General features: G+C 42.0%; 1 protein-coding gene across 1 annotated transcript in view; it reads left to right on the forward strand.

Annotated features, from left to right (window-relative positions):
• Positions 1 to 6,118: 6,118 nt before the first annotated feature.
• Positions 6,119 to 21,744, forward strand: part of si:dkey-22o22.2 (neural-cadherin) — a 235,539-nt gene continuing 219,913 nt past the window's right edge. The window contains exon 1 of the mRNA XM_048596155.1: positions 6,119 to 7,097. Within this exon, the coding sequence (XP_048452112.1) occupies positions 6,119 to 7,097 (979 nt within the window). The remainder of the gene's footprint in view (positions 7,098 to 21,744) is intronic.

Consider the following 21,744-nt stretch of genomic DNA (forward strand, 5'->3'; position numbering starts at 1 on the left):
AGTGAGACCTCTGAGAACAGGGCAAGATGGAGTGTCTGTCTGTTGGAGTAGGAATAAAACTAGAGGGCATAGATTTAAAGGAGAGGGGCAAGATTTAAAAGTACTTGAGGGGCAACTTTTTCATGCAGTGGGTGAGTGTGTATGGAACAAGCTGTCAGAGGAAGTTGTGGATGCATGTACAATTACAATGTGTAAAAGGCTTCTGGATGGGTATGAATAGGAAGGGTTTAGAGGAATATGGGCCAAATGCTGGCACGTGGGACTGGGTCAGACTGGGATATCTGATCTGGGCAGACGAGTTGGGCTAAAAGGTCTGTTTCTGTGCTGTATGATTCTAGGACTCAATGACTGTAAATGGGTCATGCTCACATTGGTGGACTGTGACGAGGAGGGTACTGCACGGATCAGTACTTATAACCCATATATCTATGATTTAGACTTGAGGACGAAAAGTAATATTTCGAAACTTACAGCAGGTACAAAGCTAATCAGAAATGTGTGCCGTGATGAAGATGTAAAGCGATTTTAGGAAGATTTGGACAAGCACAGTGATTGGGCAAGAACATTACAGAATATACAGTTCTGAGGAAGGGTCACCGGACCCGAAATGTTAACTCTGTTTTCTCCTCCACAGATGCTGCCAGACCTGCTGAGCTTTTCCAGCAACTTTGTTTTTGTTCCTGATTTACAGCATCCACAGTTCTTTTGGTTCTTATTTAGTATTTAACTCACTGCCACATCTCTTCCAGGCATGCCCACCTTGAAGAAGTTCCGCTCCTCTCTCCGACGGGATTTCTGTTCCAATCTCTCTTCTTGCCTACCGACTTTAATTTCACTGTCACTCCTGGTGTTTGACCAGGTATTTGCTAAAACTCGTTTCCACAGCCATATCACATTCCTCAGCGACTGCATCCGGCTCAGACTCACCCCACGTGGATTCCAACTGAAGTTTCATCCCTCATGTTTTGAATCCTCCCAGGATCGCAGATACCTCCATGATGTTCAATGTTCCACAGACAGCTGCTCTTGCCACATCCTGAGATCCACACTCAGTGCCATGCGGCATCACATGTGCACTCTTAACCTTACACTGCAACAGCAACGTAACACACTAGTTCAGGGCTGCACCACTCTGCAGTTCCACTTCATCCTCCGGCTCATTCGTTGTGCTAACAAGAAACTTTTTCTTTTCCTTTCAGGCATCAAGGCAAAGTTCTGAGGAAGGGTCACCGGACCCGAAACATTAACTCTGTTTTCTCCTCCACAGATGCTGCCAGACCTGCTGAGCTTTTCCAGCAACTTTGTTTTTGTTCCTGATTTACAGCATCCGCAGTTCTTTTGGTTTTTAACATTACAGAATATAATGTGGAAAAATGTTGAGGTTATCCACTTTGGTAGGAAGAACAGATATCCAGAGTTTTTTAAGTTGTGAAAAATTGGAAACTGTAGATGTACAAAGAGACCTGGGTGTTCTTGTCAATAAGTCAGTGAAGTCTAACGTGCAAATACAGTAAGCTATTAAGAAGGCTAATGGAACATTAGTTTTTATCACAACAGGGTTTGGCTACAGGGTTAGTGAAGTAATTGAGTTGCTTCAGTTGTATGGGAGCTTGGTTAGACTATACCTTGAGTACTGTGCATTTTAATTTCCTTTTTTCAGGAAAACTATTACTGCCATAGAGGGAGTGCTACAAAGGATCACCAGATTTGTTTCCAGGGATGGTGAGACTGTCCTATGAAGAGAGATTAGGCAAACTGGGCCTGATATACTCTAGAATTTCACAGAATGAAAGGTGATCTCATTGAAACCTACAAAGTACTTAAAGAGATAGGGTAAATGCTGATAAGATATTTTCGCTGTTTGGTGAGTCTAGGATTGGGGAGACAATTGAAAAATAAGGGAGATGCCATTGAAACTTAAAAGGGTTCTGAAAAGATTCACAAGGATGTTGCTGGGGTTGGAGCATTTGAGCTATTAGGTGAAGCTGAATAGGCTGGGGCTATTTTCCCTGGAGTGCTGGAGGCTGAGGGGTTACCTTATAGAGATTTATAAAATCAAATGCAGAGTGTGGTGAATGTATGGAATGAGCTGCCAGAGGAAGTGGTGGAGGCTGATACAGTTACAACATTTAAAAGGCATCTGGACAGATTCATGAATAGGGTGCAGGGGTGGATGAACACAGCAGGCCAAGCAGCATCATAGGAGCAGAGCCTATGATGCTGCTTGGCCTGCTGTGTTCATCCAGCCCTGCACCTTGTTGTCTCGGATTCTCCAGCATCTGCAGTTCCTACTATCTCAGATTCATGAATAGGAAGGGTTTAGAGGGATATGGGCCAAATGCTGGCAAATGGGACTAGGTTCACTTAGGAAATCTGTTCGGCATAGATGAGTTGGACCAAAGAGTCTGTTTCTGTACTGTGCAACTCTGTGACTCTATAACTCACTGCTGGTGATTGGAAGCAGGAACCTAGGATGCAGTGGGGACAAGGATGCGAAGGGGAGGGAATTCAACATACAAGGGGAGAGGAGATGATAGTACATGGGCATTCATGGAACACTGTGGGTACCAGGAAACACCACCACTGTGGCCTTTGGTTGACACGTCTAAATTGTAGGATCATGAATTAATAGTTTATGATGACAGCTGTAGACATAATTCCAGCTGATGTGCAGAGAATCCGTAGCAATGGGTTGGCCAGGGAATGCCAGGAAGGAAGAAACATGGAGATTTAGGAATCAGTTTGATTACTTGACTGAGCCTGTGACTATCAAATGTGACCTGTATTGCCTTCTACATTCAATTGATGCCTGAATGTGAACTGCAATTGGAAAATAGATGTGATCACACCTGAAGGATTACGGCAGTCATTATTTTTCCATCCCAGCACACAGATTCCATTTCTGAGCAAAAAGAAGCCTTTCATGGGGCAATTGCATCAATCTTGCACTTTCACTGTACAGGTTGGTCATCTGTAATCTTAGTACACATGAAATGCATGCAATTTTCAACTGTATGGAGTGCAAATGTTGGTCATGTGCAATCTTGATTATATTATTTGTCATTGCTGGTTATCTCTGTGAAGCAGAAGTAGAATCATAGAATTGCTACAGTGTAGATAGAGGCCATTTAGCCCAACGAATCTGCACCAACCCTCTACAGAGCATCACACTCAGACCCACCTCCTCCCTCTGTCCCCATAACCCCCAATTTACCCGGGCTAATCCATCTAGCCTGAACATCCCAGACACTACAAGGCAATTTAGCATGGCCAATTCACCTAAACTGTACATCTTTGGACTGTGGGAAGAAACTGGAGTACCCGGCGGAAACCCACACAAGCACAGGCAGAACATGCAAACTCCACACAGTACCTGAGGCTAGAATTAAACCCTGGAGCCGTGAGCACCGTACCACTGTGCTGCCCAATTTTCTCTTGTATGCATTTGTATTGTCTAAGCCAGCAAGTTGTGAAAATCGTATCACACAGGGAACTTAATGTTCCAATATTAGTTAGAATTGTTTCTAGCTAGCAATAGGGGTAGGGCTTTTTGCAAATTTTGTAAGTTGGCCGCTCAAAACAGTTCCAGGGTCACTGAAGAATAGTTCAAAGGTTAGAGTAGTTTACGGCTAGACACAAGGAATAAACAGCAGGCTCTGTCATGAAGAGTACTGATAGTTGCATTGCTGAGAAGGTAACTAAAGACTGTTGTATCTGCATAGCTGACGTGTCAGGAAGAGGTCTAAGAAGCTATTTGCTAGTTCCATGCAGTAAGCACTTGGGAGAAGTACTGGGAAGCAATGAGTTCAGCTGTTAGTTGAATTTAGAACCTGGGAAAAGCTCAGGGACCTGTATAGGTCTAAGAATAAGCCTGAGAGCCACTAACAGTTGTGTAGTGGAGGTAGAATAGAAAGAAGCTCACATGTAATATTTGCTTGGTGCAGCTGAATAATTAGATGAAATTTATTTTTTGTCACATCTATTACAAATGCAGTAAAAGGTGTTGTTTAGTGTCACTACTCTCTGGCACCATCTTGAAACACAGAAAACAAAGCAAGACACAGAATATAATGCCAGAAAATAAAGCAAAAGACGTTCATCAACTGAAAAGAAATATTATTTGAGATGTAAGTTTAACAGCTTCTTCATTGCAGTAACAAAGCATTATTAGATGTTTACAATCTGCTATATAAAAACATGAAGGAGGAATGTAGGTAGATAATGCCTGCATAAAATTCTCTGCTTTTAATGGGGCCATTGCCAAACTGGGTATCTTGCAGTGAGATTATTATAACTGTATATCCCTACAAAGTTATAGCATTTCAATAGGTTGATCGAGTTTTTTTTTCTAAAAGAGGACTTTGCTAGTCAATTTTGACGCTTCACCTACATGATTTGTAACAGCTGTTATTTTTCATATGAAATCAAAGTTGCATGCAATGCAAAACCAGATTTCACGGTTCATGGATTTCAAGCTTATTTCAGCTAATGGTCAACAGTTCTCTCCGAAAGGATAAATAGTTTTGCCACTTCTTTGGGAACTGTTTCAAATCGAAGAAACTGTTTCAAACCGGAGGATAGCACATCCTATGTTTGATTTGACCCTGTGATGACTCAGACATCAAATAGGTTAAACACAAGGAGAACAGATCGTGTTATAACGTTGCGTTACATTACAGGGTTGTACTTTTCAATAAAGACATTGGAAAGGCAGTGTTCGAAACATGAAATTGCATTCGCTGAAAATAATTTATATGCTTGCAAATTATTTTTAGGTAATGTCTAGGTTTCTGAGTTACCATGACAAATATGAACTGAACATCTTGCTGTTGAAGTTTCTCGTAATATCTCAAATCCAGTGCTGCCAGTTTGCTATACATTACTGATCTTTGCAATGAGTTGTTTAAAGTTACTGATAATTGTACCTCGACTGAGATTAATAGCCAGTAAATATGAGGAACTACTCCACTAGGAATTTTCTGTCTCGATCTGTGAGACATTGGCTTTGCTAGCAGGGCGAGCATTTATTTCCTAATTGCCTTTGAGAAGATAATGGTGAGTTGCCTTTTTGAACCACTACAGACATACGCTGTAGGTAGACCAACAATGCCGCTAGGGATGAAATTCCAGGATTTTGACCCAACTACACCGAAGGAAGGGCGAAAAGTTTTCAAGTCAGGATGGTGAATGGCTTTGATGGGAACTTGCAGCTGACGGTGCTGCCCTTCCTTTTAGATGGAATTGGCCCTGGGTTTGGAAGGTGCTCTCTAAGACTTAATCTTTGGCGAATTTCTGCAGTGCATCTTATAGATAGGCCACACCGCCACTCCTGAACGTCAGCACTGGAGAGTGCATATTGGATGTGGTAGCGATCAATCCAGACGGATAAGGAGGAACCTACTCAATACAATTATATCTCTGAGACTATAGGAATGATGTGACAATTGAGGGCGCGCAGTCATTAAGCGACTGTGATCTTGTGTTTATCTAGAGACCTTTTTCCTCATTATAAAATAATTCAAAACAGTTTCTAACTTTTGTTTGTCTACTGTGTATGTAACACGAATATCAGTTTGATTCCCTGGTTTAAGCTGGACGTTCTTACAAGAGCGACGTTTAAAAAATAATAAACATTGCTTTTGTCCACAGCAGCAACCTTGTCGCTCATTCATTCCGGACCAGGTAAGACTTTTACCCAGGGGCCTGAGGACCACGCCCTCTGCACCAGTCCTTTGATTGGACACAGCACCAAGTGGGCGTGGTCCTCGGGCGGGCTAGCCGTGCTCGGATTGGTGGAGGTGAGCATATGGGCGTGGCGATGGCTGGCAGGGGTTGGCGCTGATTGAATGAAAGTTGTAGCGGGCAGTGTGTGGGACCCCGGCCGCTGTCAGCAGCGTCAATCCCAGGGAGCAGGGAGTTTAAAACGGCAGCTCGGAGACAACTGAGAGGCAGGAGCAGACAAGAGGGAGCTATTACTTCTTGATCTTAGAACAGCCACCTCTGTAGTCTTTTTTTTAATCTTTGAGATTGTTTTGTGGTGAAGTGCTTTGAACATCCTGTCTCCTTCCAGCGGATTTTATTTTTCTCTAACTTGCCAGCCCCCTCCTCCCCCCGGGTCATGTACCTGCTGCCTGGGCTGCGCTGGGGCCGTGCGCTCCTCTCCTGCTTGGAGCTCCTGTGCATCGCGGCGGCAAGGGACTCCGGTTCCCGCAGGCCCCCGCTGCTGCTCGAAGCCCAGGTTTGGGAGGACTCCCGTCCGGGCAGCCGAGTGGCTGGGCTAAGGCTGTGCGGAGGGGGTTTGCAGGCAGCCGGGGCCGGGCTCCGCTGTGAGCTGTCCGGGGAAGCCCACTCGGATTTCCGCCTGTCCCCTGCCCACGCCGCCTGCGGCTCCACGCTCCGGACGGCGGCTCCCCTGGACCGGGAGGTTCGCTCCACTTACCTCCTGGGGCTGAACTGCTCCTGGGGGGACGGGGTAAGCCCCGGTGCCCGGGGAGGGGTCCCGGCGGCTCTGGTTCGAGTGCGGGTCCGCGATGTCAACGACAACAGGCCGGTGTTCAGCCCGGGTCTCGCCCTGAGGCTGGAGGTGGACGAACTGACGGCCGTGGGCTCGGAGCTCGCCCAGGTCACCGCCACCGATAACGATGAAGGCAGCAACGCCGCAATCGTCTATAGCCAGTCCCCGCCGGTCCCTCAGCTGTTCGTGGTGCCAGGCACTGGTCAGATCCTGGTGGTAGACTCTCTCCTGGGGGCACTGCCTCTCTGGCTGTCAGTGTACGCCCGGGATAAAGGTGCGAACTCCCGGCTCAGCGAGCCCCTGACTGTACTTCTCCAGCAGGAGCTGGCTCCCGGGCTCAGGAGGGACACTCGCTCACTGTCACAGGAGATGGTCCACTCAGTCACTGTGCCTGAGGGTGACAAGCTCGGCAATGTCATTTACACCATCCCCGACTGGAAGTTCGAGAGGCGCTGGTTTGAAGTGATCGCCCCGGACGATGCCCCGGTCCAGATCGAAAGGGACTCGGGCAGAGTTTATTTATCCAAGAGACTTCGCGGCACGTCGACCGTCCAGATAACTGTCAAAGTGAGCAATCAGAAAGGTGAGCTACTTTCTGCTCTCTTACTTTTCGCCCGATTTCTGACTGGCCCCCGTTCTATTTTCGAATAAGTCGATTGGGTCACAGCCCAGTTGTGTGAAATTGACCAGAAGGAGAGAGTCCTGCAGCGGGGTTTCTCCCTCCTTATTCTGAGCAGACCATGCAAGTACGGTATACACCTATATAAAGTACGTCCCAAACTACTCACCGGGGTCTGAGGAAAGAGAGGTTCTCGGTGAAAGAATTTCTTAGCAAAACGATGGCCAAAGGCTTGCACAAGCAGGAGCCCAAACTAGCTTTGGGAGATGGAGTTGTCCAGAGCAAATTCCGAAAGTCGAAAGGATTTACTTTGTGAGAAAACACGTGGGTAATTTGGAAATGAAGTTCTAATGTGCCCAGAGAATTTCTAACTCCTTACAGAAGATAGTTATACCTGGAGTTAGGCAAGAGTCAAAGCATGGTAATATCTAGAAATCTGGCTCCAAAGCAGAAATTGATGGAGAAACTCACCAGGTCTGGTGGAATCTGTGGAGAGAAACCAGAGTTTAACTCTGTTTTTGAACCAGATTACCAGCACCCTGGTTTCTTTTTTGTCTAGAAATCAGGCTATTTGAGAGGGATTCCAGAATCGATAGCTATACGTGCTCGTGCGTTCAAATCTGCTAAAGCCGAGATCTACGGTCTGTAACTGCAATGCAATTTCTAAAATGAAAAAAAATGACTGTGCCACTTTTCTCTTTCCCACCCATAAATATAAGTTGTCAAAAGACCATCAGGAAAACCTGATAATGTGTCTGTAATTATACCGCAATTGGTGTAAGAAGGAGCAATGTGACACTATCTCCTCCAGGTGGTATGAGACTACTATAAAAATCTCAGTTAATCTCCGGTCATAAAATCCACGATGCAGTTTCATTGCTCCTTTTGTCTGAGCGATTTAAAAAAAAACACTCTTTACATCAACTCAGGCTCTACAATATGTTTTTATTTAAAAATTGTGTCTACTGTAGAGTTTGGAGGTTAATGGCAGTTGGCGTACAGAATAATACAAAACATACCATATTTACAGCAACTCTGGAAAGAACTACAAATGGTGCTCTGAAAAGTGGTGTGTGGCTTGGGGGAAACAGACTCTTGCACTCAAATGTCAGTTGTGGCTCAGTTGGTGGTACACTTGCCACTGAGTCAGAGGGTGTGTGTTCAAATACAAACCTCAATGCTGATATACCAGCCAGCAATGAGGGAATACTGCACTGACAGTAGTGCCTTATTTCCAATGAAACATTAAACCCAAGCCTCATCTGACCTTTCAGCTGGATGTAAAAGATCCAGTGAATATAACTCAACAAAATGGGTAACAGCCGTTTGCTTGAAATGGTTCATACCTCGGGGTAGTGCCTTGCAAAATCAACTTGTCTTGCTTAAAATTTAAACAAAGCTTGGCAGTTAACTGTCAATTTATGCCTGCTGCATTTTCCATGGCAACACTTCTACCAGTGTCCACTTGACAATCAATTAGTACTGTACTTTTCTACAACATAACAATGCTGTTATTTCCCCTTATTTTGAATTCTTGTGAATTTTTCTGGAGTGTGAGATGAAAGGCTTCAAAAAATATCTGTTGTTTTTCAGCAATACTCAAGTTCTGTACTACAAAATGACTGTTCCTAATTGCTATCTTATAGACTTAAGGAATTTCCATTGGCTCTGGGGTCGAATTATCTTGGTTAGGATCTTGCTTCTGAATTAGAAAGTGTTAGGTTTGGTTCTCTGTTTATGACATACTGTCACAGGTGCTGTACTTTGGGTGAGATAATAAACCAAAGAGGCCCATTTGCCTGTTCAGGAGAACATGAAGTATCCCAGGGGAATATTTCAAAAAGAGCAGGAAGTTCTGCTTGGTTTGCATCACAATATTGATCTCTGCATCAATATTGCAAGATAGGACCAACAGTGTAGTTACAAAAAGAGTCAACCCACTCAAGAATGAAAGAGGGTGGTTATGTAGGGAGCCAGAGGAAATAGTGAGATCCTCAATGAGAACTTTACATCAGTATTCACCAAAGAGAGCAATGTGAGGGATGTTGAGGGTAGGGAAAGGTGCGTGAATACTCTTAGGCAGGTCAACATAATGGAGGAAGTGTTGGGTGGCTTGAAGTACATTATGGTAGACAAGTCCCCAGGGCCAGATAGAATTTATCCTAGCGTACTGTGGGAGGCAAGGGATGAAATAACTGGGGCCTTAACAGATGTCTTTGCATCCTCTTTGGCATCATGCGAGGTCCCAGAGGACTGGAGAGTGGCCAATGTTGTTCCTTTGTTTAAGAAGGGAAACAAATAATCCAGGTAATTACAGGCCAGTGAGCCTGACATGAGCAGTGGGGAAGCAGTTGGGGAAGGTACTAAGAGACAGGATTTATTCACATTTGGAAGCAAATGGACTTGTTAGTGGCAGGCAGTGTGGATTTGTTTGGGGAAAGTCATGTGTCACCAGCTTGATTGACTTTTTTGAGGAGGTGACAAGAATGATTGAGGGAAGTGCAATGGATATTTTCTACATGGACTTTAGTAAGGCATTTGATAAGGTATCACATGGCAGGCTGGTACGGAGGATAGAGTCTCATGGGATCCAGGGTGAGCTGGCTAGTTAGATGCAAATCTGGCTTAGTCATAAAAGATGGAGGAGCAGTGGAAGTGTGCTTTTTGGAATGGATATCAGTAAGTAGTGGTGTTCTGCAGGGATCAATGCTGGGAATTTTGTTGTTTGTAATGATTTGGAGGAAAATGTAGGTGGTCTCATTAGTAAGCTTGCAGATGACACCAAAATTGGCTGAGTTGCAGATAATGAGGAGGATTGTCAAAGGGTACCGTGCGATATAGATAGATTGCAGACTTGGGCAGAGAAACAGCAGATGGAGTTTAATCGGACAAATGTGAGGTAATGTATTTTGGAAGATCAAATTTAGGTGCGAATTATATAATAAATGGCAGAACACTTTGGAGTGTTGACATATAGAAAGATCTGAGTGTTCAGGTCCACAGATGCTTGAAAGTGGCACACAGGTAGATAAGGTGGTCAAGAAGGCATTCAGCATGCTTGCCTTCATTGGCTGGGGCATCGAATATGAAAGTTGGCAAGTTATGTTACAGCTGTATAACACTTTAGTGAGGTCACATTGGGAATATTGCGTGCAGTTCTAGTCGCCACACTACCAGATGCTTTGGAGAGGGTGCACAGAAGGTTTACCAGAATGTTGCATAGTCTAGAGAATTTTAGTTATGAGGAGAGGTTGGATAAACTTGGATTGTTTTCACTGGAAAGACGGTGACTTGGAGGTGCCCTTATAGAAGTCTACAAAATTATGATAGACATAGATAGGATGGACAGTCAGAGGCTTTTTCCCAGGGTGGAAAGGTCCATTACAAGAGGTTCAAGGTGAGAGGGTATAAGTTTAGGGAAGAAATGTAGGGAAATTTTTTCACATAGAGGGTGGTGGGTGCCTGGAACACACCGTTAGTGGAGGGTGGTGGAAGCAGGCATATTAGCAACATTTAAGGCGTGCCTAGATAGACATGTGAACATGAAGTAAACAGGGCGATAGATACTACACCTAGGCAATAAGAATCGGCGCAGGCTTGGTGGGTCGCTGAAGCCTGTTCCTCTGCTGTATTGCATTATATTATTGAAATGCTGCTTAAAAATATATTATTTTGCTCATTGCTGTTTGTGAGACTTAGCGATGTGAAAACTGTAACGTTGCTCATGTTACCATAAAAATGTAATTATTTAGCTAGAAAGTGCTTTGAATGCCTTGAAGGGTGTTGTGGCTTCAATGCCTGATTTTCTATTTCTATCTATAAAATGTGTGTCTATTTTACTTACTGGATTCAAATCTCTGAAGCCAAGCAATAGCCTCTTTTCTCTGGGTTTAAAGAGATGAATCTGCCTTTTGGTCAGTAGAGGGAACGTTCTGCAGTAACGTGAGAAATTGCTTGGGTATTTCCACAAGTGCCTGAAGGATTATATTGATATCCCAGCAGTGGAGCTTAGCTGCTTGGGGGATCTGACTTGTGCTGACCCTGTTTAGCAAGGACCATTCTCAATGTCGTTTAAAGCCCGCAATCTGATGGATGGAGTTTGTTATTAAAAACTTGTTAATGACTCCCATTCCTTGATCCAAAGAATGTTTGCTGACAGATGTTGCTCACAAAGATTGGTCCATGTGGGTGGCTAAAACGAAAGCTAATGATATACTTTGTTAGAATGGCTTCACAATACATTGCTCTGCTCTATATGGTACAAAGTACTGACTGTTACAGTAATATTTAATGGAACAACTTATGTGTATTGAATTAATTAATTCATCTTAGTTGAACAAATTAATGGAGATTATTATAAGCACCCAGGTTTTGTTTTAATTGCACTACTCAATTGTAGATGGGATCAATGCTGACAGGTTGCCTGGTTTTTCTGATGAAGGGTCTAGGCCCGAAACGTCAGCCTTTCTGCTCCTATGATGCTGCTTAGCCTGCTGTGTTCATCCAGCTCTGCACCAGGTTGCCTGACTTGTCAACTTTTAACCTTTTTTGTAATGTTACATTGCAATGGCAAACCACCTCCTGGCCACAAAGATGGTGCTGCATTACACAAAATTAGGATTCCAGAATTGGGGATAATGAATTAGTTTAAATGGAGGTCTGGTTATCAGGCAGGAGTAGAGTAGTAATAACAGGCCATTTTCAGAATAGAAAGCTGGAACTAGTGGAGGATATTGAAGATCAGCGCTTTGGTCTCAGCTATTTAGAATGACAATTGTACTTCTAAAGTGCCTTTAACAACATAATAAGTTCCACAAGAGAATTATAGACAAATTATGACATCAAGGCATAAGAACAAATATTAGGTCAGATTAATCAAAGGGATGGGTTTTAAGTGGTATCTTAGAGGAAGAAAGCAAGGCAGAATGGTGGAGAGGTGTGGGAAAGGAATTCCAGAGTTTAAGGCCTAGACAAAAGAAGGTATGGCGATCAATGGTAGAATGATTAAGATTAAGGAAACATGATACTGGAATTAGGACAGCATAGACATCTCACAGAGTTATGGGGCTGGAGGATATTTCAGAGATTGGAGGGACAAGGCCATGAAGGCATTTAAAAACGAGCAAGTGAACTTTCATATCAAGACATTGTTCGATTACAGCTTTACAACCTATTTCAATGACTTAGACATTAAGACTGAGTGTAAAGCTGATGCAATAAAGTTAGTAAGCTACAAGTGAACAGGAAAGAATGTGGCAGATGACCTATGATGTGGAGAAACTTGAAATTAATCCACTTTGATGGAAAAAGTTAAAAAAGTGTTTAAGATATTACAAATAGTTATTTTGTAGGTCAGAACTTGACTACTTCTAAAAATAGACCCATTTTGTCAAAACCTTTCACCTTGCACTCATCAGGGCAATTCGCAAGAGTTACCCGTGCAAAGTGAATCACAGTTACACGCTATGAGAGGAAGGGCTGAATAGTCTTCTCCTGTTCTCATTTCTTGTATTCTTCTTGATCTAGCATTGTGTACAATATTTAGGGCTTAAAACTCACTAAAAAAAACTTTAATGATCTCACTTCAAGCTAATGTGCACAAACATGTATTAGTGAATGATTGTTCCGACTGACAAATATCTCTAATTAAATGCTGCCCAATTTATTTGGTTTTGTTAACAGGTATCCATTGTGAAGTGAACTTTACATTCCTATTGTATGACTTCTATTTAATAATAAACTAGTTGATCTCAGTCTGTGACTGGGGAGTCATTCCTAAGTATAGTCTTCAGTGATGTGGGGCTAGACCTGAGGGAGATTTGGATCATGGCACAGAGATAAAGAAAGAAAATATTTGCATTTACCCAGTACCTTCCATGCTCTCACAAAGCCTGAAATCATTTTACAGCCCGTTAAGTAAATTTGAGTTGTAGTCGTGTGTTATAACATAGGAAATTATGTAAACTACTTTCTCTATTTTAAAGCCTTCGTTAATGCTTTCATATATTTTGTTTTTATATTATTATTGTTCTCCCCTGATGTGATTGTGGAGCAGGGAGATATTTTTTTAAAGAGTGCCAAAGTGCACTCACTGGTACAAGGGCATTTTACAGTAATAACGAAAAGAACTGCAGATGCTGTAAATCAGGAACAAAAACAAAGTTGCTGGAAAAGCTCAGCAGGTCTGGCAGCATCTGTGAAGGAGAAAACAGAGTTAACGTTTCGGGTCCGGTGACCCTTCCTCAGAATGGTTCTGATGCTGCTGAGCTTTTCCAGCAACTTTGTTTTTGCAGTAAGACATAGCTACAGGATATAGATATATAACTGTGAGAATTTCTAATAGAAGAAGATGTTACAAAATGTGGCAACACATGAACGAGTAAGAGTCATAAAGTTCAAATCCCATCACGGCAGATGGTGGAATTTGAATTCAATAAATATATGGAATTAAGAGTCTAATGATGACCATGAAACCATTGTCGATTGTTGGAAAAGCCCATCTGGTTCACTAATGTCCTTTAGGGAAGGAAACTGCCAGCCTTCCTTGGTCTGGCCTACGTGTGATTCCAGACCCACAGCTATGTGGTAGACTCTGAACTGCCCTCTGGGCAATAAGGGATGGGCAATAAATGAATATTAAAAAAAAGAGCTTATAGCATGGAAACAGATCCTTCATTCGAACTCGGCCATGCCTACCAGATATCCTAAATTAATTTAGTCACATTTGCCAGCATTTGGCCAATATCCCTCTAAACCCTTCCGATTCATATACCCATCCAGATGCCTTTTAAATGTTGTAATTGTACCAGCTTCCACCACTTCCTCTGGCAGCTCATTCCATACACGCACCACCCTCTGCGTGAAAAAGTTGCCCCTTAGGTCCCTTTTAACTCTTGCTACTCTCACCTTAAACCTCTCCCCTCTAGTTTTGAACTCCTCCACCCCGGGAATGTAGATAATGTCCACCGCTCTGCTCTCATCAATCGTCTTCATTGCTTCTTCAAAATACTCAATCAAGTTAGTGAGACATGTTTTCCCACACACAAAGCTGTGTTGACTATCCCTAATCAGTCTTTTCCTTTCTAAATATATGTAAATCCTGTCCCTCAAGATTCCCTCCAACAACTTGCCCACCACTGATGTCAGGCTCATCCATGCCCCTCTTGATTTTATAAACCTCTATAATGTCACTCCTCAGCCTCTGACGCTTCAGGGAAAATAGCCCCAGCCTGTTCAGCTTTCCACGTTGGCTCAAACCCTCCAACCCTAGCTTGCGCTTATAAATCTTTTCTGAACCCTTTCGAGTCGCACAATATCCTTCCTACAGCAGGGAGACCAGAATTGGACGCAAAATTCTAACAGTCGCCTAACCAATGTCCTGTACAGCTGCAACATGACCTCCCAACTCCTATACTCAATGCACTGACCAATAAAACAAGCATACCAAATGCCTTCTGAGATAGTAGGAACTGCAGATGCTGGAGAATCTGAGATAACAAGGTGTAGAGCTGGATGAACACAGCAGGCCAAGTAGCATCAGAGGAGCAGGAAGGCTGACGTTTTGGGCCTAGACCCTTCTCCGGAAAAAAAAATGCCTTGTTCACTCTCCTGTCTACCTGCAACTCCAGTTACAAGGAACTATGAATCTGCACTCTAAGGTCTCTTTGTTCAGCAACACTCCCCAGGACCTTACCATTAAGTGTATAAGCCCTGCCCTGATTTGTCTTTCCAAAATGCAGCACCACGCATTTATCTAAATTAAACTCCATCTGCCACTCATTGGCCCATTGGCCCATCTGATCAAGGCTCCGTTGTATGCTGAGGTAATCTTCAGAGTCGACTACACCTCCAATTTTAGTATTGTCTGCAAACTTACTCACAACACCTCCTCTGTTCACATCCAAGTCATTTATATAAATGACGAAAAGCTGTGGACCCAGCACCTTGTGGCACACCACTGGTCTCAGGTGTCCAGTCTGAAAAATGATGCTCTAACACACCACCTTCTGTCTTCTACCTTTGAGCCAGTTCTGCATCCAACTGGTTAGTTCTCCCTGTATTCCACGTGATCTAACCTTGCTAACCAGTCTTCTATTAAGAACACTGTCGAATGCCTTACTGAAGTCCATATAGATCATGTCCACCACTCATCAATCCTCTTCATTACTTCTTCAAAAACTTTATCAAATTAGTGAGACATGTTTCCCAACACACAAAGCCATGTTGACTATCCCTAATCAGTCTTTGCCTTTCCATATACATGTAAATCCTGTCCCTCAGGATTCCCTCCAACAACTTGCCCACCATCAATGTCAGGCTCACCAGTCTATAGTTCCCTGGTTTTTCTTTACTACTTTTCTTAAAGAGTGGCACAACATTAGCCAACCTCCAGTATTCTGGCACCTTACCTGTGGCTATCGATGATAAAAATATCTCAGCAAAGGGCCCAGCAATCACTTCTCTAGCTTCCCATAGAGTTCTAGGGTACACCTGATCAGGTCCTGTGGATTTATCCATCTTTATGTTTTTTAAAACATCCACAACCTCCTCTTCTGTGATATAGATATTTTTCAAGATGTCGATATTTATGGCCCCATGTTCTCTATCTTCCATTCTCCTCCACAGTAAACACTGATGCAAAATACTGGTTTAGTATCTCCCCCATCTCCTGCAGGTTTGCTGATCTTTAAGGGGCCTTATTCTCTCCCTTGTTACTCTTTTGTCCTTAATGTATTTGTAGAATCCCTTTGGATTCTCGTTAACCCTATTTGCTATCTCATGATCCCTTTTTGTCCTCCTGATTTTCCAATTAAGCATACTCCCACTGCTTTTATACTCTTCCAGGGATTGACTTGATCCCTACTGTCTACACCAACATATGCTTCCTCCTTATTCCTGACCAAAACCTCAATTTCTCTCGTCATCCTTTCCCAACACCCACCAGCCTTGCCCTTCACTCTAACAGGAACATATTGTCTCTGGACTTTCATTATCTCATTTTTGAAGGCTTCCCATTTTCCAGCCACACCTTTACTTGCAAACATCTGACCCCAATCAACTTTTGAAAGTTCCTGCCTAATACTATCAAAATTGGCCTTCCTCCCATTTAGAACTTTAACTTTTAGATCCGCTCTATCCTTTTCCATCACTACTTTAAAACTAATAGAATTATGGTCACTGGCCCCAAAGTGCTCCTCACTGACACCTCAGTCACTTGCCCTGCCTTATTTCCCAAGAGAAGGTCACCTTTTGCACCTTCTCCAGTAGGTACATCCACATACTGAATCAGAAAATTTTCTTGTACACGTTTAACAAATTCCTCTCCATCGAAGCCTTTAACACTACTGCTGACCTAGTCTGTGTTTGGCAAGTTAAAATCCCTTACCATAACCACAATATTGTTGTCATAGATAACTGAGATCTTACAAATTTGTATCTGGGTTTTGTATTTTGTATAGTACCCTCCTTTTCTGTTAATGGTCTTTATAAGTCATGCCTACTCATTTCTGTTGACATATTCATGAAAATAGAGGCAGAGGAACTCGTGTCCACTATATTATGCATCCATTAATGTGTATGAATTTGTCGGGGTAAAAATGGATCAGTGCTGGTCTTTCAGTGCGCACAAATAAAGAGTGCTGTCCATCTGCAATTTTTAACTTAGTCCTTCAGTGTGTCTGGGTATGTTCGGGATTGGAATGGAACGGGTGAGTGAGAATGATCTTTGAGAAGTTAGTGCACTGATCTGATGTTAACTGACTTGGAAGGAAGGCTTACACCCCATGTAATTCAAGCAGAGCGTGATTTTGTTAACCCAGGTTTTATTGGAGTTTGATGGAGGACCATGCTAATAAACTGAATGGTCTCAAACACGGAAGAGAATTTGTGTAGCTTGACAAATAACATTAAACAGCTTTACTGTTCATTAATTTACAGAACCGTAGTCCATCGCTACGTTTTCTGGGGAAAACACCTATCAGATTATTCTCCATTAATGTTTCTCGAGCCTGGTAACTAAATCGATTTTTATAAAAATAAATAACCTATTACGTTCTGTGTTTTGACATTGCTGATGTTATTTCACCTCTGTCTACTACAGTTTTTCAAAACAATTGGCTGAATTCACCAACATAATGCGAGCGAACAGACGCGCTCCAGATTAAATCATCCTGTTGGTTTTTAATCAGCAGCTAAATATTAGCATTTTCATACGCTTTGGTTAGCAAATCCTGCCCCAAAAGGGAATGACTGTTTACTGATACATTGCATAGAGAACAAGCGAAAGAGAGGAGGGGGAATGGCAGTCCATGCTTATCTTTAAGTCCGGGGAAAATATTTTTTGAGTTTCCAATGGATTTGATAAAAATCTGTCCAGCGCTTAGGAATAGTGTAAATGGTTTTTCCATTTTACCCCATCCCATGCCTCGTTGATAAAAATAGCCAGTGAGTGGAGATCTCCTTGAGCCACAAATTCCGGGAAAGCCGCTGGATGAACCCAGCCTGATATCACGTGTGGCAATTTACAGTAAAAATAACTTTGAGCGACAGAAGGTTTAGAGGAGGTGTGAGGAAAAACTTTTTCATCCAGAGGCTGGTGAGAATCTGCAACTCGCTGCTATTTAAGAAGTGTCGGATGTGCACTTGCGATGCCAAGAAATGGATGTTAAAGTGAAACAATGATTCCAGATTATCCGATGGCTGGTTAATCGTTTCTAAAGTGAACATGATATTGTGCATGGGAGCTTTGTAGAATCACCATTGGAGTGTACTCTGAAGAGATGTTCCAAGAATTTAAGATTTCACTACGCCACTCCTGTACACTTAGAACACTTTGAAATTATGCGTGTAAATTGGGGAAATCAGAGGATCAAGTCATAGTTACTCAGGAAAAGTTAGGCTATTAAGTACCTCAACGAACTGCTGCGTAACTATTAAACTGATCCCCAAGTAACCTCTCTCAGACTCAATTACCCCTTCCCCTGACCCTGACTCAATTACGACCATGACTCCAAATCCGGCAGCACCAATCACCCGCTCTGGACCTACCCCTACGTTGGACTTGTCTTCCCAATTTCCTCTGCCACCAAATCCAATCTTCCTGGCCCCTGCTGGACAAAATATCTCCCACCTACCTGAAGTGTACCATAACATATCTGCTCCCCAACCCCCCCAATCCATCTGGCACCCTATCCTACCAGCAACTTTACCTCATTCTTACCTAATGTGCTCACCCTTTGACAACAGCTATCCAAGTGTCTGTGAGTCTGGACCTTTGAATTTCAGAATATGGGGCAATTGACTGTTTTAAGAAAGGGCCGCTCGCTTTCCCCAATTGTCCTACACGATGAGGGACCTGCCAGAATGGAAATGCAGCTTCTGAATGAGCCCTGAATGGAAGCTCCAAATAGGCAGTGTTCTTTCATGTGTAAAATAAGGATCAGAGAGGCAATCTGAGTTGAAATTCCCACTGCTTCGAAAACGTGACCTTCTGTTCAGTGTAGGTAATTTTAAGCGAGGGCTTAAGATGGTATGAATATTGCCAGTTTGGCTGTTTTCACTGGTGAAAATCCAACAGAGTTATTATTCATTCTAAGTCATTCTTTGCTGATGAATAATTCAAGACAATATCAATGCACAAAAAGAAACTGCTGGCATCCAACTGATTTTATTCATGGTTACCATTTAATTGTATATATTTTTACAGGACAGAATCTGAACTAGACACAGGCATCTAATTAAAATCATCTCCCTTCGAAGAGGGGACTAGTTGATGGGCTCACTAACAATCTCTGACTTATTTTTTTTTAAAGGGATCCCTGTTACCTCTTACTAGGGCTAATCCACTCTCCTCTCCCTTCTTTCAAGCTTCTTCTTTGTACTTTGTTTCTCAAAAAAATTTTAAATAGATTGAACAGCAGTTCAGTCATTTATGATTTTCTAAAGATGTCCTTAGATTTTTTCCCTATCTGTTTTTGTTTAATTTATGAACAACCATGGAATCTCATCAATTAGCTAATTTATTAGACACGTCTTTTATCTTAGTTCCCCAAACACAGTAAAAAAAAGTGTTGATTTTTGTAAACAACAGTTGCTGTCATGGATTTAATTTCTTTTGTTCCTTAACTTTTCAGCTGAAGTTCGTAGCCTGTAATACATTCATTACTAGAGACTGCAATGTTAGGCTAGATATGTTAACTCTGGGTAAGCTAATTAGCAATTCTAGCTTTGGTATATATGAAATCTTGCAATTGTGGTAGGCATTAGTCTTGAGGTCCTCGTATTTGATTGAATTTAATTTAATTTAGATTTAATGTTGAAATTGAACAGATTTTTTTTCTTCTTTTCTCATTTACAATGTTTAAAAGACACTTAGGTAAGTACATGGATAGGAAAGGTTTGGAGGGATGTAGGTCAGGAGTAAGCAAGTGAGACTAGTTTATTTTGGGATTATGTTTGGCATGCACTGGTTGGACTGAAAGGTCTGTTTCCATGCTGTATGACTCAATGAGTATGACTCTGTAATAATTATGGAGATTTTAATCTACTCTATAGACTGGCAAAGCTGGTTGGGTAAAGGCAGTCTCGATGACAAGTTCATGGAATGTTTGCAGGATTGTTTCTTAGAACAGTGTGTTCTAGAGCTGACCAGAGAGCAGGTTAGTCTATACCTGGTATTGTGCAATGATATAGGATTAATTAATGATCTAATTGTGAGATGCCCTAGGTAGCAGCAACCATAAAGCAGTTGAATTTTGCACTCTGTTAAGGGAGAAAGGAGAGGGTCCAAGACTCTGTTTTTAAAAAAAATGTAATATGAATATTATAAAGGCAATTATGAGGGCATGAACACCAAGTAGGCTAAAATGAATTGGCATATTAGTTTAAAGAATAGGTCAATAGAGATGCAGTAGCAAAAAATTAAGGGGATTTAATAAAATTTCAGAATATATAGAATAGATACATTCCAGGGAGTAAGAAAAATTCCAAGAGATTGACCCACGGGTTAACTGAATATATTAATAATGCTGTTCAAAAAAATACATAATTGTACAAAGACGGGTGACAGATCAGAAAACTGGACAGAATATAAAAACAAAGAATGACCAAAAGGAATTAATAAAACTAGAATATGAAAAAAAGCAAATCAGAAATATAAATACAGATAGCAAGAATTTCTAAAAATATTTTTTAAAAATGTTAACGGATTAAGCATTGACCCTATAGAAATAATGGAAAATCAGGGAATGACAGCTGTATTGAACAGGTCATTTTTTAAAAATTTAAATGGTGAAAAATTGGAAGTTCTGAGATACAGAGAATTTTGAGTGTCCTCATGCATTAATCACACAAGATGAGTACATAAGGTTCGGAAGTAATTAGGAAAGATCATAGAACGTTATTTAACATGACAGGAATTGAATACAAAGTTAGGGAGGCTTTGCTTCAACGTTACATGGCACTGGTAAGACCACATCTGAACTACTGTGCACAGGATTGGCCACCATATTTAAGCAAAGATGTAAATGCATTGGAGGCCATTCAGAGAATGTAAACTGAACTAATACATGGAATGGGAAAGTTGTCTTGAGGAGAGGTTGGACTAGGCTAGCGTTGTATCTCCTGGAGTTTAGAAGGGTAAGAGATGACTTGATCGAAACATATAAGATCCTGAGAAACCGTATAAGGGTAGATATAGAGAGGATGTTTCTCTTATGAGAGAATTTTGTCACCCATTTAAAAGAGATGAGACTTTTTTTTCCTGAGAGTGATGACTCTTAGGAACCCTTTCTGAAAAGGTAACAAAAGCAAAGTCCTTTAATATTTTTAAGGCAGAGGTAGTTTGATTCTTGTTAAACAAAGGGATGAAGGCAGGAATGTAGATTTGAAATTATAGTCAGATTAAGTATGATCTTATTGAATAGAAGAGCAGGCTCAAGGGGCTGAATGGCCTACTCCTATTCCTGATTCATATGTTCACGTTGTCCGTTTAATGTTATCCCTAGAGATGTAGTAATGTGGTGGGGGTAGGTTAGCTCAGTTGGGATGGATGATTAATTTGTAATGCAGAGTAACACCAATAGCATGGGTCCAATTCCCACACCAGCTGAGGTTACCATGAAAAACTCTTCTCCTCAACCTCTCCCATCACCTGAGGTGTGGTGATGTTTGTGTTAAACAATCAGCAGACATCTCTCTCAAATGAGCCCTAGGATCTGGTAAAAATATGACAGCTTTGCCTTTAGTAATTTGGTATACAGAGCGTATCCCTGTTTTAAATACAGTTTCAGATCTCTGGCTTTGATAGACATGTAAGATGCAAACTAATGCTTCAAGTGGTGTGTGCTTTCTGCTCCTTTGCTCCCTCTACCTTCTGCTCAGTTCTGCTGTGTTTTTTACCCAGTGATTTCACAATCAGAATATTCCAGGAGGATGCTTCAAAGATGCCAGTTGAAAGGAATATTGTAAATCATGAGAATGTCTGGCTTGCATTTGCAATGAGCTCTGGCTTGTTTCCCTATGTAATACCTGGAGAAAGAGAAAAGGAACAGATGTTCTTATAGTTAGAGATAGTAGGAACTGCAGATGCTGGAGAATCTGAGATAACAAGGTG

The sequence above is a fragment of the Rhincodon typus genome, chromosome 4 (assembly GCF_021869965.1).
Source record: "Rhincodon typus isolate 14 chromosome 4, sRhiTyp1.1, whole genome shotgun sequence".
Lineage (NCBI taxonomy): Eukaryota > Metazoa > Chordata > Chondrichthyes > Orectolobiformes > Rhincodontidae > Rhincodon > Rhincodon typus.